At 40.8% G+C, this 13709-nt stretch overlaps 1 protein-coding gene across 3 annotated transcripts in view; it reads left to right on the forward strand.

The window, feature by feature from the left end:
• Positions 1 to 13026, forward strand: part of Rnf152 (ring finger protein 152) — a 73433-nt gene extending 60407 nt beyond the window's left edge. For all 3 annotated transcript variants that reach the window (XM_074069694.1, XM_020185108.2, XM_074069693.1), the window contains one exon: positions 5306 to 13026. In XM_074069694.1, coding sequence (XP_073925795.1) covers positions 5324 to 6055 — 732 coding nt within the window. In that variant the 5' untranslated portion in view covers positions 5306 to 5323 and the 3' untranslated portion in view covers positions 6056 to 13026. The remainder of the gene's footprint in view (positions 1 to 5305) is intronic.
• Positions 13027 to 13709: the final 683 nt, after the last annotated feature.

Consider the following 13709-nt stretch of genomic DNA (forward strand, 5'->3'; position numbering starts at 1 on the left):
ATCTTGCTCTCAGGAAAAGCAATGCTAAGCACAGGTTCCTAAAGCAAGTACCAGTGTGTGCCTGTGTATAACACACTTGACAAGGAACTCAAGAGTTTCTTCTCCAGCCTACATGAACACTGTTCCCATTTTCTTCTGTAGTTAACTTGCCTCTTTCGACTTTATGATGAAAGAGAGAAAGAACGATTCATCATTAGCTTTAGGCCAGAGTCCCATAAATTTTCTTCTCTTTACCTAACTAATCATCATCATTACTAATTATGCTTGAGAAAATAAACTGGAATGCAGTACAGGCTGGCTTACTATAGAACAAATCAGTGTATAAATCAAAAAGGGTGCTGTCAAAATGGCCTTAAGTGGCTGAGCATCAAAAATAGAAACTGTTTTCCCATTCTGCTTCTATATTCCATGTAGAATTTACTTGGATAGAGTTGGAAATTAAGTAGCATAATCTAATTTTAAAGGAGCTTAACACAAATTAAATGAACATTACTTTGAGCATAAATTCATGAATAAAATTGCGTGTTGGTTTTGTTGGAAAATGATGGTGTGCCAGTTCTTGAAGCAGAGCCAAGAAGAGGACTTGTATTCTCTGTCCCATGCTGGTCAAAATGGCAGCTCCATGATGATCAGGAAGTGCTGCTGGGCACTTTGCCTGGGCAAATTATACTTTGCACTGTTGTGAGTGAATGCACTTGACCTTCAGCCACAATTCCATCATCCCTGCTTGGCCAGTGAGGAATCATTGTCAGAGAAGTTAAGTGATTTGCTCCAGTATCATAGCTAGTTAGTAACAGCTAGGATTTAATCCCCAATTTTTTGGAAGCCGAAGTCCCTATTTTTCCACTCTGCTAAATTGCTTGCCACCCTATAATTTAGAAGATAAGGTAATAATGAAGCATGAAAGAATGTTAACCAGTAAGTTGGTGGTCACTGTGTTTTTACTATACTGGGGTTTGAACTCAGGACCCTGAGCTTGCTAGGCAGCTCAGGTAGTCACTACTTTGATACTGGTATTATGAAATACTTTTGTCCCCAACTGCAGTTACATTGAGGGTGGTTGTCCTGGGTGCCATTGTTAAAGAAAGTACTCTGCAAATTCATAAAATTGCAGAAATCTGTCATTTTTTTTTCTTCAAATACCCCTCACCAATCTTGTTGTTTCTGCCACTATAGCCCAAAGTGATCAATTCACATGTAGTCTTCTTGTTGGGTCTGGAGACCACAGGCAGATGGGTGGGTATCCCATCCTTCTCTTTGGGGATAACTATCATTCCTGCATCCTGAGGAGTTAGAAGCCTGCATTCCTGCACCCTGAGAGAGAGTTGTAAACTGCATTTCTGCATCCTAAAGAAAAGATACAGGGTCTGATAGATCTGCCACAGAACTGATGAGCAAAATGCTCTCAAGATTGTTTCCCCTCCCTCGATAAAGGTACAAACCAAACCAGTTCACCTGAGAAAGCCTGCTAATCCACTGCCAAAGAAAAAACCCACCTAACTCAGAGCTGGGACGTCCATAAAAACCCCAGCCTTCACCTGGGCAGCGAGCTACCAGTTTCCAGGCTCCACTGCAGTGCTCTAGCTGTAGCCTCTCCTTTCTCTAATAAATCCTACTTTATATACCGGCTTTGGCTCATCATTCAGCTGCCAGTTCCCTGGCCTGTGAAGGTGAGGACCCTCGACACCAGCACGTAACATTCTATGATAGTAAGGACTAATCTTGTCTTTCAGTGGGCAGATCAGATCAGTCTCCCAATAAACCCTGTGGGAGGTTTTGTTTTTAAGGAAAAATAATTCATGCCGGGAACTGGTGGTTTATGCCTGTAATCCTAGCTACAGAGGAGGCAGAGATCAGGAGATTCAAGGTTCGAAGCCAGCCTGGGCAAATAGTTCTTGAAACCCTATCTTAAAAAAACCCATCACAAAACAGGGCTGGTGCAGTAGCTCAAGGTGTAGGCCCTGAGTTCAAGCCCCAGTGCCACAGAAAGGAAGAAATAAAGAAAGAAAGAAAGAAAAGAAAAACAATTCATTATCACAGTTACAAAATTAGAAGTTGTGACCAGGTCCTGGTCTACCTGTTTGTCACTCAAAAGCCAATACTTGAAGAGTTGGTGAGAAGGAATTAAATTTTATTCAAGGGCAGGCATGCTGAGAAGATGGAGGAGCTGTTGTCTTCACAGCTCCATTTCAAGTAATTTAGGAACATGAAAGGGCTTTCATAGAGAGGGAAAGGAGAACCCATTCTGAGCAGCCCATCATCCAGGGCCTGTGTCTCCTTTTCATTTCTCCTCCTTCTGGGGCTAGTTCCTGTAGTTCTATAGATAAGCATATTACCTTACAGCAATTTACATGAGATGTGTCACATTCTTATGTAATCTGAAGGTCTCCAGAAGTTCTGGGTTCTGTAAAGTGAGATTATTTAGTAGTTAACATCTTAATCATTAGGTGTGGCTTCTCTTTAGAATGCTGGTAGTGGAAATAACTTTGCAAAGGACAACCTACAGGAGTGGCCAGTGTCTTATCCTACACATTGGGGATTTTTACTTCCATACTATATTCCCACATGGAGAAATCCACACTTTCCCCTTTTTAATTTCTGTACACTGACTTCCTCTTGTGCCTATGGCTGGTGGTCACCATCCTGGACAGCACAGGCCAGACCATTTGGCTTCAAGCACCTTAACTTGCCTCTCTACCCCTCTTTGCCCAAATTCCTCTAGTCTTAAAAAAGAAGCATGCCCCCTAGGCCCAGTTTACAGAGATGAGGGTAAGCAACAGCACCACAAGGCTAGGAGAGTTACAGAATTATAGTGTACAAATGATTGTTGGGTCCACTTGACTCCTGGGATCTGGTGTACAAGCCTGGGTCTTTGTTTCTCAGACCAGCCTTAGGCTTGAGTAAAGCCTTTGATAATTCTTAGGTGGGCGGGGGAGTCATGATAGCCCATGATCTTGGTGGGCTATTTTGATTTTAACAGACTTATCACCTGTGAGCTGGAAAGTTTAATTACCATGTTTTGATCTCTTCCTCCACTTCAGGTTCCCTTTGCATATCCCCATCACTCGTGGCTAACTGCTACCTGTCAACATTCTCTTCCTATCCAGATTTTGATCTCCTTCCCCCTTGTGATCTCACTGAATGATCTGCCTGACCCTACTCTACTGAGATTCCTAGCACTTTCCCTCTGAGCATCCTGCTCACTCCAGCCACTCCTGTCTAATGTTAGAAGAGCCTGCTAACAGGGTTTCCCAATCTCCCCAGTGGGTTGTTCTACTGTTAACCTCAAAGCCCTGGCCTGGCCCTTGGCACTCACTATGGCCTGTGCCTGACTAAGCTCATTTCTCTCTTCCCTGTCCTGACTGGGCCAGGAAAAATGCATACAGGTTCTGTAAGAGTTTTATTTCTTTAAAAGGTATCTGTGTGAAAGACAAGCTTAAGAAGAAAGCTATAAAATTCTTAGCAAAGACAGGTATAAGTTACTCTGGTGTTAGGAAAAAGCCTCTAGCCAATGTCACAGGTAGAACAAATAGGCTTGATAATCACTGACATCCTTTCTTCTGCTCATCCTGATTTCTTAACCTGAAAATAGCCTTATTTCTGATTTTACATGTCTGGTTCTTATCTGTAGTCCAGACCTTTAACTAAGGTACCCCAGATTGCCCCTGCTATTTTATGGCATATTGTATTTATGTAATACTTATTCAATATTTAGACCTCCCACCTCTAATCTGGGACTGGAAAGACAAAAATAAATACCTCATTTGATACCTGGTTGCTTTGTGCATGATACCTAACTCACCGCCCCCACTCCCATTTTTTTTTAACAGCAGTCTTCCCTGATAATCTTTCTCTGTATAATGTTTGATTATTATCAGTTGAATTAAAAGTATTTGCTTTTAGGGAGTGAGGGTGTAGTTCACAGGCCTTGCATGTGTGAGACCCTGAGTTCAACTTCAGCCCAGGGTCGGGGAGGGGGGGGGATGCTTTTAGTAACGTTTCTTGTTACAAGCCTAAATTAAAAGAATGGACTGGAAAATATTCCTGATACCTTTGTGATTACCCCCTCCCATCCCATCCCCCTCATACCTTAATGTTCAATGCTGCTCTGGTTTTGTTGCTGTTGGGAGGGGGTGGTTTTTGTTCTGTTTTATCTCTTAAAACCAATTGGTAAGAATTATCTAGGTTCAAGTGATTTGTTGGAAAAAAAAAAGAAAAGATGCCTTTTTGTGCTTCTGCCTGAAGAGTCATTTTTAGTTACCTATGAGAAAGCAGTAGTCCTAATTCCTATAAAATGAGCAAGCATGCCAGTGGTCACACCTATAATCCTAGCAACCTGGAAGACTGAAATTGAGAGGATCCTGGTTCAAGGCCAGCCTGGGCAAATAGTGAACAAGACCCCATCTCCAAAATAATCAGAGCGGAAGGCCTGGAGGTGTGGCTCAAGTGGCAGAGTGCCTGCTTTATAAGTGAGACACCCTGAATTCAAACCCCAGTCCCACCAAAAAAAAAAAAAAAAAAAAAGAGCAAGAGAGCAAGTTACCTGAATCTGGCAGGTGAGAAGAAGCAGGAAAAGGTCAGAGGATCTAAGGAAAGAAATCTACTTTTAAGAAATGGTGCAAACTTTCTGGAAGCAAGTTTCTCCACTGTATTACAGGTCTTGAAGCAAATGCACATAATAACCCAGCCCCTGCCCTTTATGAAATAAAGGGGGTATTGCCTACACCTGTTGCAGGCATCCACCGATTTAGAAATGAAGTATTTGTCCTGACATGCCCCGTGAGAACTTTCCTTCACAAATGAAACTGGGCATTATAAGAATTACACAAGGACTGGTGGAGTGGCTCAAGTGGTAGAGCAACCTACCCAGCAAGTGTGAGGCCCTGAGTTCAAACCCCAGTACCACAAAAAATAAATAAATAAAAAAAATTAAAAATTCCTACAGTCCCCCCCAGTGGGAAATTGGTGCTTTTGGCTTTGATCAAAACTTTTTTGTGATGCCAGGGTTTTGAACTCAGGGCTGGCCTTATGCTTTCTATACAGGTTCTCTACCACTTGAGCCACTCCTAGCCCTTTTTTGTGTTGGTATTTTTGAGATAGGGTCTCACTTTTGTTGCCCAGGCCAGCCTCTAGCTGAGTCCTCTTGATCGCTGACTCGCAAGTAACTAGGATTACAGGTGTAAGTCACTGTTATCTGGCCAGGATAAAAACTTTTGAGCTGTGGTATGAATCCTTTAAATAAATGGATATTGCAACTTGTTTGAATGAATTAATTAGTTTTATTTGTGTTATTTCTCCCACTCAGAAATGAACACACCTGCATATGCTGGATGCCTGTGAGCTCTGCCATCCCTTTGTGATATTGGAAAAACACACAGTGGTGGCCTCTGAGAACTGGTTCCTTCTGTCCTCTTGGCCCTGCTGCTCCTGCTTACGGACCAGGATGGAGACGCTGTCCCAGGATTCTTTGCTGGAATGTCAGATCTGTTTCAATTACTACAGCCCTCGGAGGAGGCCCAAGCTGCTGGATTGCAAGCACACCTGCTGCTCCGTGTGCCTCCAGCAGTTGAGGACCAGCCAGAAGGACGTGAGGTGCCCCTGGTGCCGTGGCATCACCAAGCTGCCCCCGGGCCTCTCCGTGTCGCAATTGCCTGATGACCCTGAAGTCCTAGCTGTCATCGCCATCCCGCATACTTCTGAGCACACCCCAGTCTTCATCAAACTTCCGAGCAATGGGTGCTACATGCTGCCCCTGCCCATCTCCAAGGAGCGCACACTGCTGCCAGGTGACATGGGCTGTCGCCTGCTGCCTGGAAGCCAGCAGAAGTCTGTCACCGTGGTGACCGTCCCTGCAGAACAACAGCCCCTGCAAGGCGGGGCCCCCCAGGAGGCAGTGGAGGAGGAGCCAGACAGGCGGGGTGTGGTGAAAAGCTCCACGTGGTCTGGCGTGTGCACTGTCATCCTGGTGGCCTGTGTCCTCGTCTTCCTCCTTGGAATTGTCCTCCACAACATGTCTTGCATCTCTAAGCGTTTCACTGTCATATCCTGTGGCTGAACCTGGGGGGCAGGGAAGGCTCTGGTGGGTGCCAACTTAGGGGTTGAGCAGGTGTTGGTGATGGGATGCTGGTGAGAAGATGGGGGGGGCGACAGTGACCATTTGGTGCCAAGCTCTGGCCTCTGGGTTGCCAGTTGGTTCACCTGAAGACAGACACAAAGGGTAGAAGGTGAGTTTCAGCGAGACTCCAGGTGGATTGTTCTGGGTTGATGGCCAGGGCTTTGAAGATGATTGCATGCTTCCTCATAAAGTAATTTATGATTTTTCAAGATCATGTTACAAGATAGACATATTCTACTTAGATGTTAAACTGTACACATTGCATACAACGATCTCTAGTAGGTGAAGACAAAGATGCTGTGTGTAGGAGTGGAATCAAACCTCAAATCCATGTAAAAACTCAGTGAAGACATACAGTGCTGGCTTCTATGCTTTTTTTTTTTTTCCCCTTCTTTTTCTTTTTTTAGTGAAACCCAGTCTTCATTTAGTTGCTAAGGCTTTTTATCATTTTGAATGACACCCAAATCAAAATAAGTGAAATGGACCATCTTTCTTTGGAGGAAATATGTGAACGAGTGTCTCCAGTGTGTTGTGTGTTGTCATGTACCTTCGTTATTTTTCTTCACTTGTGATTAGAGCTTGCTATGTGTTTGTTGAGGTGAACACTAACTGGGGAGCAATAAACAGAAATAATGAGAGATATCCGATCCCACAGGAAACTTGGATGCCAGTATTTCTCAAGCCATCTCACGAAATAAGAATTTAAAATGTAAATATTGTGTATTGTGTGTGTATGTGTGTAATTTGATTTACCTCAGGTTTTTGAGTCTTTCCGGAAGAATCCTGGGAGTACGACTTTGTGGGCATGATGAGTTGATTATCTGAAACATTGCCACCTTGTGGGCACCTGGATCCCCCCATAAGACATCTTCTCCAGTCACCTCCAATACTCACTCACTCCTCCGCAAGTGTATTTGTGGGGCACAAGTGGAGAGTGTCAGAAGTCTTTTCTCCCAGTTTTGGGGTTTGTGAAAACCATGAACATCATCAACCAATGGCAAACCTGGCTGGGCATTTAATAGACAGACTGTGATTGTTTTTTGAAAGATGTTATTCCATGGGAGAGTCAAACCTTTTAGAATTCCAATGACATCTTGTTGATATAAGCAAGAAAATCTTTTGTACTTCAAAATAACGTTTTTATTGAGGAAAGTGGCAAGGTAAACGAACAGCTCCCATTCCCAATGTGAGTGGGCCAGTCCCTTGTGAATTCTCAACTGGTTTAAAATACGTAATGGTCCACAGAGGCTCATAAAGAAAGATCTGCTGGTTTTGAAGGATAAATTCTATCCCTGGGTGTGTGTACATTCAGAAATGGCTGTGAGTTTTTTGGTTGTGGATTTCAGGAAGTAAGTGGTATGTGTCTTGAACTCCACTCAAATATAAGTTTTTTAGGTTCTGTTGAATTCCTGGAAATGGTGGCATTGACTGGTTCCAAAAAGCAAAGCTAGAAAATAGCCCTGGAAGACCCAAACAATTTTGATTTCTTCATATGCTAACTAATATGCATACTAAAGTGATGGAATAAATGTGAAATAAATTGAAAAAATAATAACTAGACTAGAACACTAGCACTTAATTGACATGAGAGTCAATATAAAATTATAAACTCTGGTTTTTCAAATCTTTTGAAATTTGTTGTAAGACCTTTAGAAAATGTATTTCAAAGCTCAAACTAGACATTAGGCTAAAATGCCATTTTATTGTGTAAGCTATTGGGCATTATACAACAAATAATCTAGGATTTATTTGGTATTAATAATTTAGGTATCATATTAGCTGAATACTATCCTCTATTACGTAACGTAATATACAGTTGGGTTACTATCAATTTTGCAAACTCCCAGGCTACTGTAATGCATGTCTGACCTAATTTCTATTTCTCTTGGAGGGGAAAAGAAAATGCACAAAAACGTTGCATTTAAAATGCGACATTTCAAATAGCCTCTCCCCTTGCAACTTCAAGCCATGCCATATTCAAATTAATTTGGTGAGTGATATCTGCATACATTTCTGTACAGTATGAAACGACCGACCCTGTAGTGTAGTGTGTGATAGAGTTCTACTTGTTTAGTAGGTTCTATGTAGACACTAACGTGTGTGGTGATGCAGTGTCCCTGTGTTTCTCAATGCAAAGCTGTAAAGATGTCCACAGAACTTTCACTTTAAAATAGTCCCATGCTAGAGCTGCAATTAAGCAGTGCAAAATTCATCAGCTCTCTGATAGACCTTAAAACTTAACAATAACAACCCAGAACAGAATTTTTTTGTGTGTGTGCAAATGTTTGATATAAGGAATTGTTTAATTGTTTAAATTTAAATGGAATCGGTCTGCAGTTTGCAAACTTGCTTGTTGTGGGGGGGTGTGTGTGGGAGAGAGGGAGCAAGAGAGAGGAGAGGAGAGGAAGAGGACAGGTGAGATACAGAGGCAGAAAACTTTTTTATAGGTTTAATGATATCTAATTTTTTTTGGTATCCCATTGTTCTGGCCTCTTCAACAACCTATTTATTTCATGTGACAAAAGTCCAGTGAGACAAGTTTCCAGAATTTATAAAGTCTCAAGTGGAGAGCACAGAAAGTTAGAGTTAAAAGCAGCCTCTGGTGACTTCATTTTGTAGGTAAGAGCCCATGTGGGCCTGGAGGGGAATGTAACAACTTGTGATTCTGCAGTAAAAGGGGGAGGGGGGAGACCAGAGCTGTGTGTTTTTGTGCCTTCTTCCTCCTTCCTGGATCTGTTGCCATCCCTATCTGGCTGTGATTCTTTTCAGTGTTGATAAGTACCCTTTCCTGTTCAATTATTGCCTTAGAGTTGTTTTGTAGGTATATTTCTTAAATTTTAGTGAGGTACCTCTTTGGGAAATGAAAGGAGAGTTGTTTTAAGGATGGTATAGACGTTTATAAGAAACCTTCCAAACTATGTGATTTGAATTTTTTAAATTGCAAAACATTGGTCTGACTCCTCCCCTCCCGTATGTAAAGGATCACGAGTGTTGTGTACATAGTAACCTATAAGAAGCATGAATTTTCATCTTTATTAATGATCTTGACATAAGCAAGTGACTGCTTAATATGTTAAGTAGAATCAAGTTTGCCACCATACAGCATTGTCTTTGGAAAAATTTTGTATAATGACCCGGGGCATAAGTTGTAATGAAAAGATGAACTGGTTCTGAGTTCTAGTCATACTTTATGAACAGAAAGTTCTGACATATTTCTTTTTAAAATATAATTAAGTTTAATCTTGTGCATGACTTACAGAGTGGGTCCATTGGAGGTTCAACATGTACTGGTGCAACTCTTGGGATTTTCTTAGATGGATGCTGTTCATAGAACTTCTTTGGATGCTGGCAATGATCTATAACTTGTGTTGCCCAGGCGAGTAGCCACTATCCATGCTGGCTGTCAGATAATTAAACAGGGATATCTGAAGAACTGGTCTTTAAATTTTATTTAATTTTAAGTAATTTGAAGTTAAGTTGTCTCATGGTTAGTGGCTACCATATTAGCCAAAGGATGTTCCTAAAATAACATGACACTAAGGAGAGAGTGGGCTAGTAACATGGAGTTGACAGAAAGAAATCCCTTTCTGGACTTAAAAAGTGTGAGATCTCCAGTACCACAGTAAAAATTGACCTTTGAGGTTATTACTTAGATACTTTGGGGCCAAGGAATCTTGGTGAAGCTTAGAGTGATTTCCTAAGCCACCATTAGCTGCATGTGAATCTATTGTCCAAAAATAGTAGTTAGACAGTAGCTGTAAAACGTTCGATCTGCAAGCTATGCATGACCTGTGCTGTTAAATTGTGTTTAGCATCTTGTGGCCAAAAAAGTAAATGTTACAAGACAAAAAAAAAAAAAGCCTATGAAATCCCCCTTCACTTCCAATATCTTACCTAAACTTCATCTCTGCATTAGTAAAGTGTAGCTCTAAGAGCAAGCATGTTTTGCAGTGTTCAGAGTACTTTGTTTGTCCTTGAAGTCTGCCAGCTTGTCATTGTTATCGTGTAGGCATCATTTTTCAGATGCTAGCCTAAAATGTAGGTACTATTTTTAGAATGAGATTTGACATTCTTTTGGTCTCTTTTTAAAGTTTTAGTTATCACTAAAAGAAATGAGGTACTCTTTACATCTTTTTAATAATAAAAAAACATTGCCCAGTGGAATTTAAAGACTGGAAGGTTATTAAAGCTACTAAAAATACTTTTTAAGTGAGTAAAGAGAAGCAGGAAATTCAGTTTAAATCAATTTTCATAAAGATCAGACTTACTGGTAGTGTGGTATTTATTATTTTTCAGTCTAGATTGGATTTGAAGAGTTCTAATTTATTTATTTGAAAATCTGTGCTGTGTCAAAATTGGTTAGCGTGCTTTTCATTGTTTCCTAAGTGTAAGTCAATTCTATTTGCTTTAGTGTAGCAGAATTGGGTGTTTTGTTTTTTTAATTCTAGCTCTTGTCAATGGGCAAAACTGTACTTTTAGCTTATATTTAAATTTTATTTTTACCAAAATGTTTTCTTTTTTCTGTAGACTTAAGAAACTTAGAAGGCCAAAGGTTATGCTAGGAGAGGGATGATTGCCATAAGATTGCACTTTCTACCTTCCTTAGAATGATATCAACCAAGCAGCATTTTGTTTTTATACTGAAAGTGTTGGTCAGTCAATTGGTTATCCTTGACCTCAATGGAGAAACTCTCCCTTGACGTTTCCATCATTCCCAATAGAACATCACCCACAAGGTAACCCTTACCAAAACAAACTCCAGAGAAGAATGAGAGAGCCAAGCTAACTTAGTGACTGTTTTGCAAGTAATACTCTATTTCAAGAGCAATGACAATCAGTTAGTTGCTGGATTTTGTTTAACATGAAACACAAGACATTGGGGGTTTTTTTGTTTGTTTATTTTTGGATACAGTTGACTTGCTACATGCACATGTACACAGTGTAGCTGTAATTGGAGTTGACAATAAAGTGAAATGCTGTCAGTCTTATTTTTCAATTTGGGGACTATGCAATGTTGAATTTAGATGTTAATTACTTAACAGTTGCTATGAGCTCCCTATTATGTCAAATCAACTACTTTTGGTAGTAAGCTATGAAGGTAAGCTCTTTATACTTCTCAAATGTATGAAGAGGAGGATTCTGCTGTGTCCATTTTGTTGAAAAGCCATTCTGTCTTCTCAATAGCTTACTTTTTGGCTGTGTTCAAGGGGTCAAGGTCTAGCACCATTACTCCTGAGTTCCCCCAATGTGGCTCCCATTTTTCTGCACAAGTTTCCTTGCTCACTCTGGCCAGTAGTCTTGATTTTTTTTCTGGTTTCACTGCCTGGGGTATCCCACTGTGTATATCTCACTTATGATGTAGTGGTGCTTGAAAACACTCATTTCGTTAGCTGAATTTTATTCTAGTCTAAGTTTTTTAATACTACTTATATCATGATATTTTTAGGGACAAAAGGTAATTAGAGCAAAACACTGAGGGTGTCCTGAGATCACCAACATATGCATTTTCTGTTTTTGCAGAACAGATCTATCCCCATTTTCCCCAACACTGCTTTTAATCCTCACTAGGGTATAGGGCTAGTAGCCCATGGAAAGCTTCCTGAAATCTCCCTGAAGTGTGAGCTATTAGGACATTCTAACAAGAGTTTCCCAAGGGATGGTCAGTTTTTAATTTGACACTTGAGGGTGCAGAAGTGGGTAGTTGGATGTAATGGTGGTGAGGGAGTGTGGGCTGAAAGAAAAAGAGTGGCAGGTGCTGTCTTTCAGGGAATAGTCTGTGTTATCTCTTTCAATAGTGAGAGATGGCAGGAGCTGCTATCTTACACTGTTCTGGCTAGATTGGCTCACAGACAACCCAACTATTAAGTAGCCCCTCTATGGAAGAGATAGAGACAAAGCCTTGGGTCTCTGAACAGATAGGAGGATAATCTCAGAGAGGGAGAAAATAAATACTTAATGAACAAGGAATATGGGAGTATAGGTGGGAAACAAAATATAGGTACTAATGCAGTCACCACAGAAGCCAGCTGCAGAAAGCAGTACAGGACAACTGGATAGCTCAGTGAAACACATTCCAGCATGAACAACCAGATTCAGTTGAGCCTGCTTAAGTGAAAGACATAGAGAATGTACTCAGCTGATGAGGGGACCCAAGGAGACCCCATTTTTCCTGTCATGTTCTTGGGTTGTCATTGCATTTGACAATTTCAGAGCCTGGTTGGTGGGGAAATGAATACCTAATTCCATGGATCTTTCCTGACTATTCTTGGGTAAATTAGTTGAAGAATACTTTGGTTTCTATCCTGATGGTTGTCATTTATTACATTTATTTATTCCACCACTTGTTATGCTTGCCTCACTTGAGAGTTACAGGTATGGAAACTGGTTTCAGCTTGGCAGTCACAGACTCTCAATGGAAGCTGTGGAACTGCCAGGGTGTCTTCTCTTACAGCTCTGCGTTCCAGGCTCTGGCTAACATACTCTAGTCAAATGGTAAGATTAATACTGCTCAGAGGCCATTAACTCCAGTCCTTGACATGTTTCATTTACAATTATGTGGATTATTTATTTTTAGGAGCTTTTCTTTTAAAGGGGCAAATCGCCCTACAGATAAATGAACTGCTGAGCTGTGTAGGAAATATTGTCCAAATGTTGCCAGATATTGACTTTGTAAAGGGGATATCAAACCGCTGTGTATTAATCTGAATGTCTTAAAAGCATTCTTGCGCTTGCTGTCTGTTATAGATGATGTTTTAGCCAGTCCTGAGTTTTTCCATGAACCCAATTTTAATATATGGTATTTTTGTATGCCAAACTGGTGTCTAGTCCTTTGTATATGTGGTAATGTTAATTTTATGACTACTGTTAAAACACATTTGCTATGATTAAAATTCAAAATGATTTCAAATAGACTCATGCATTGGTTTTATTTTTATTCCTATCCCCCCAAAGAAAATAAGTTTGGGATTTTCATCATCAGTTACTCAAAGAATTTTAATAGACTGGAGTATTGAAGCCATAAGGAGTTCCCAAGCCAAGGATTTTAAGTAGAGGTGACTTTCAAGTGACTGGAAAGCCAAAGAACGAATTTGTAATGAGTACACCTAAGGTTGTTTTGCAGCCTGGCTCCTCGAGACTCCACCTTTACCCTCACTGTTTAGAAATGACACAGCATGCCTTGGGCCTGGACCATCACCTTGTACTGTACACAGAGCAAGTCCATGCAGACCCTGACCTTGCCTCCTGGCTCCAAGCCTGGAAAGATATCCTTCAGAAAATGACAGTAGGACAGGGTGTTTGGAGAGCCTCTTTTGATAAGTCATTTGTCTTTCCATCACTGGATCACACAATGAATTTCAATTCACTTTAACTGGTGGTCTCATCCTAATTAAGGATTATCAAGAATCTGGTCTGTGTGGGTGCTAGTACATGCCTGCTCTGGCTCTGGAAAAACGTTAAATAATCTTTGTTTTCAAATGGGCTGGACTGTGGTGCAGTACCCACTTGTACCAAAAAGAACAAGTTCTGCATTAGTGAGTCTAGGTTTTTGGAAGTAGAATTTATTTCACTTCTCTTTTTTACAATTTCCTAGTGC

Source organism: Castor canadensis, chromosome 4 (assembly GCF_047511655.1).
Source record: "Castor canadensis chromosome 4, mCasCan1.hap1v2, whole genome shotgun sequence".
Lineage (NCBI taxonomy): Eukaryota > Metazoa > Chordata > Mammalia > Rodentia > Castoridae > Castor > Castor canadensis.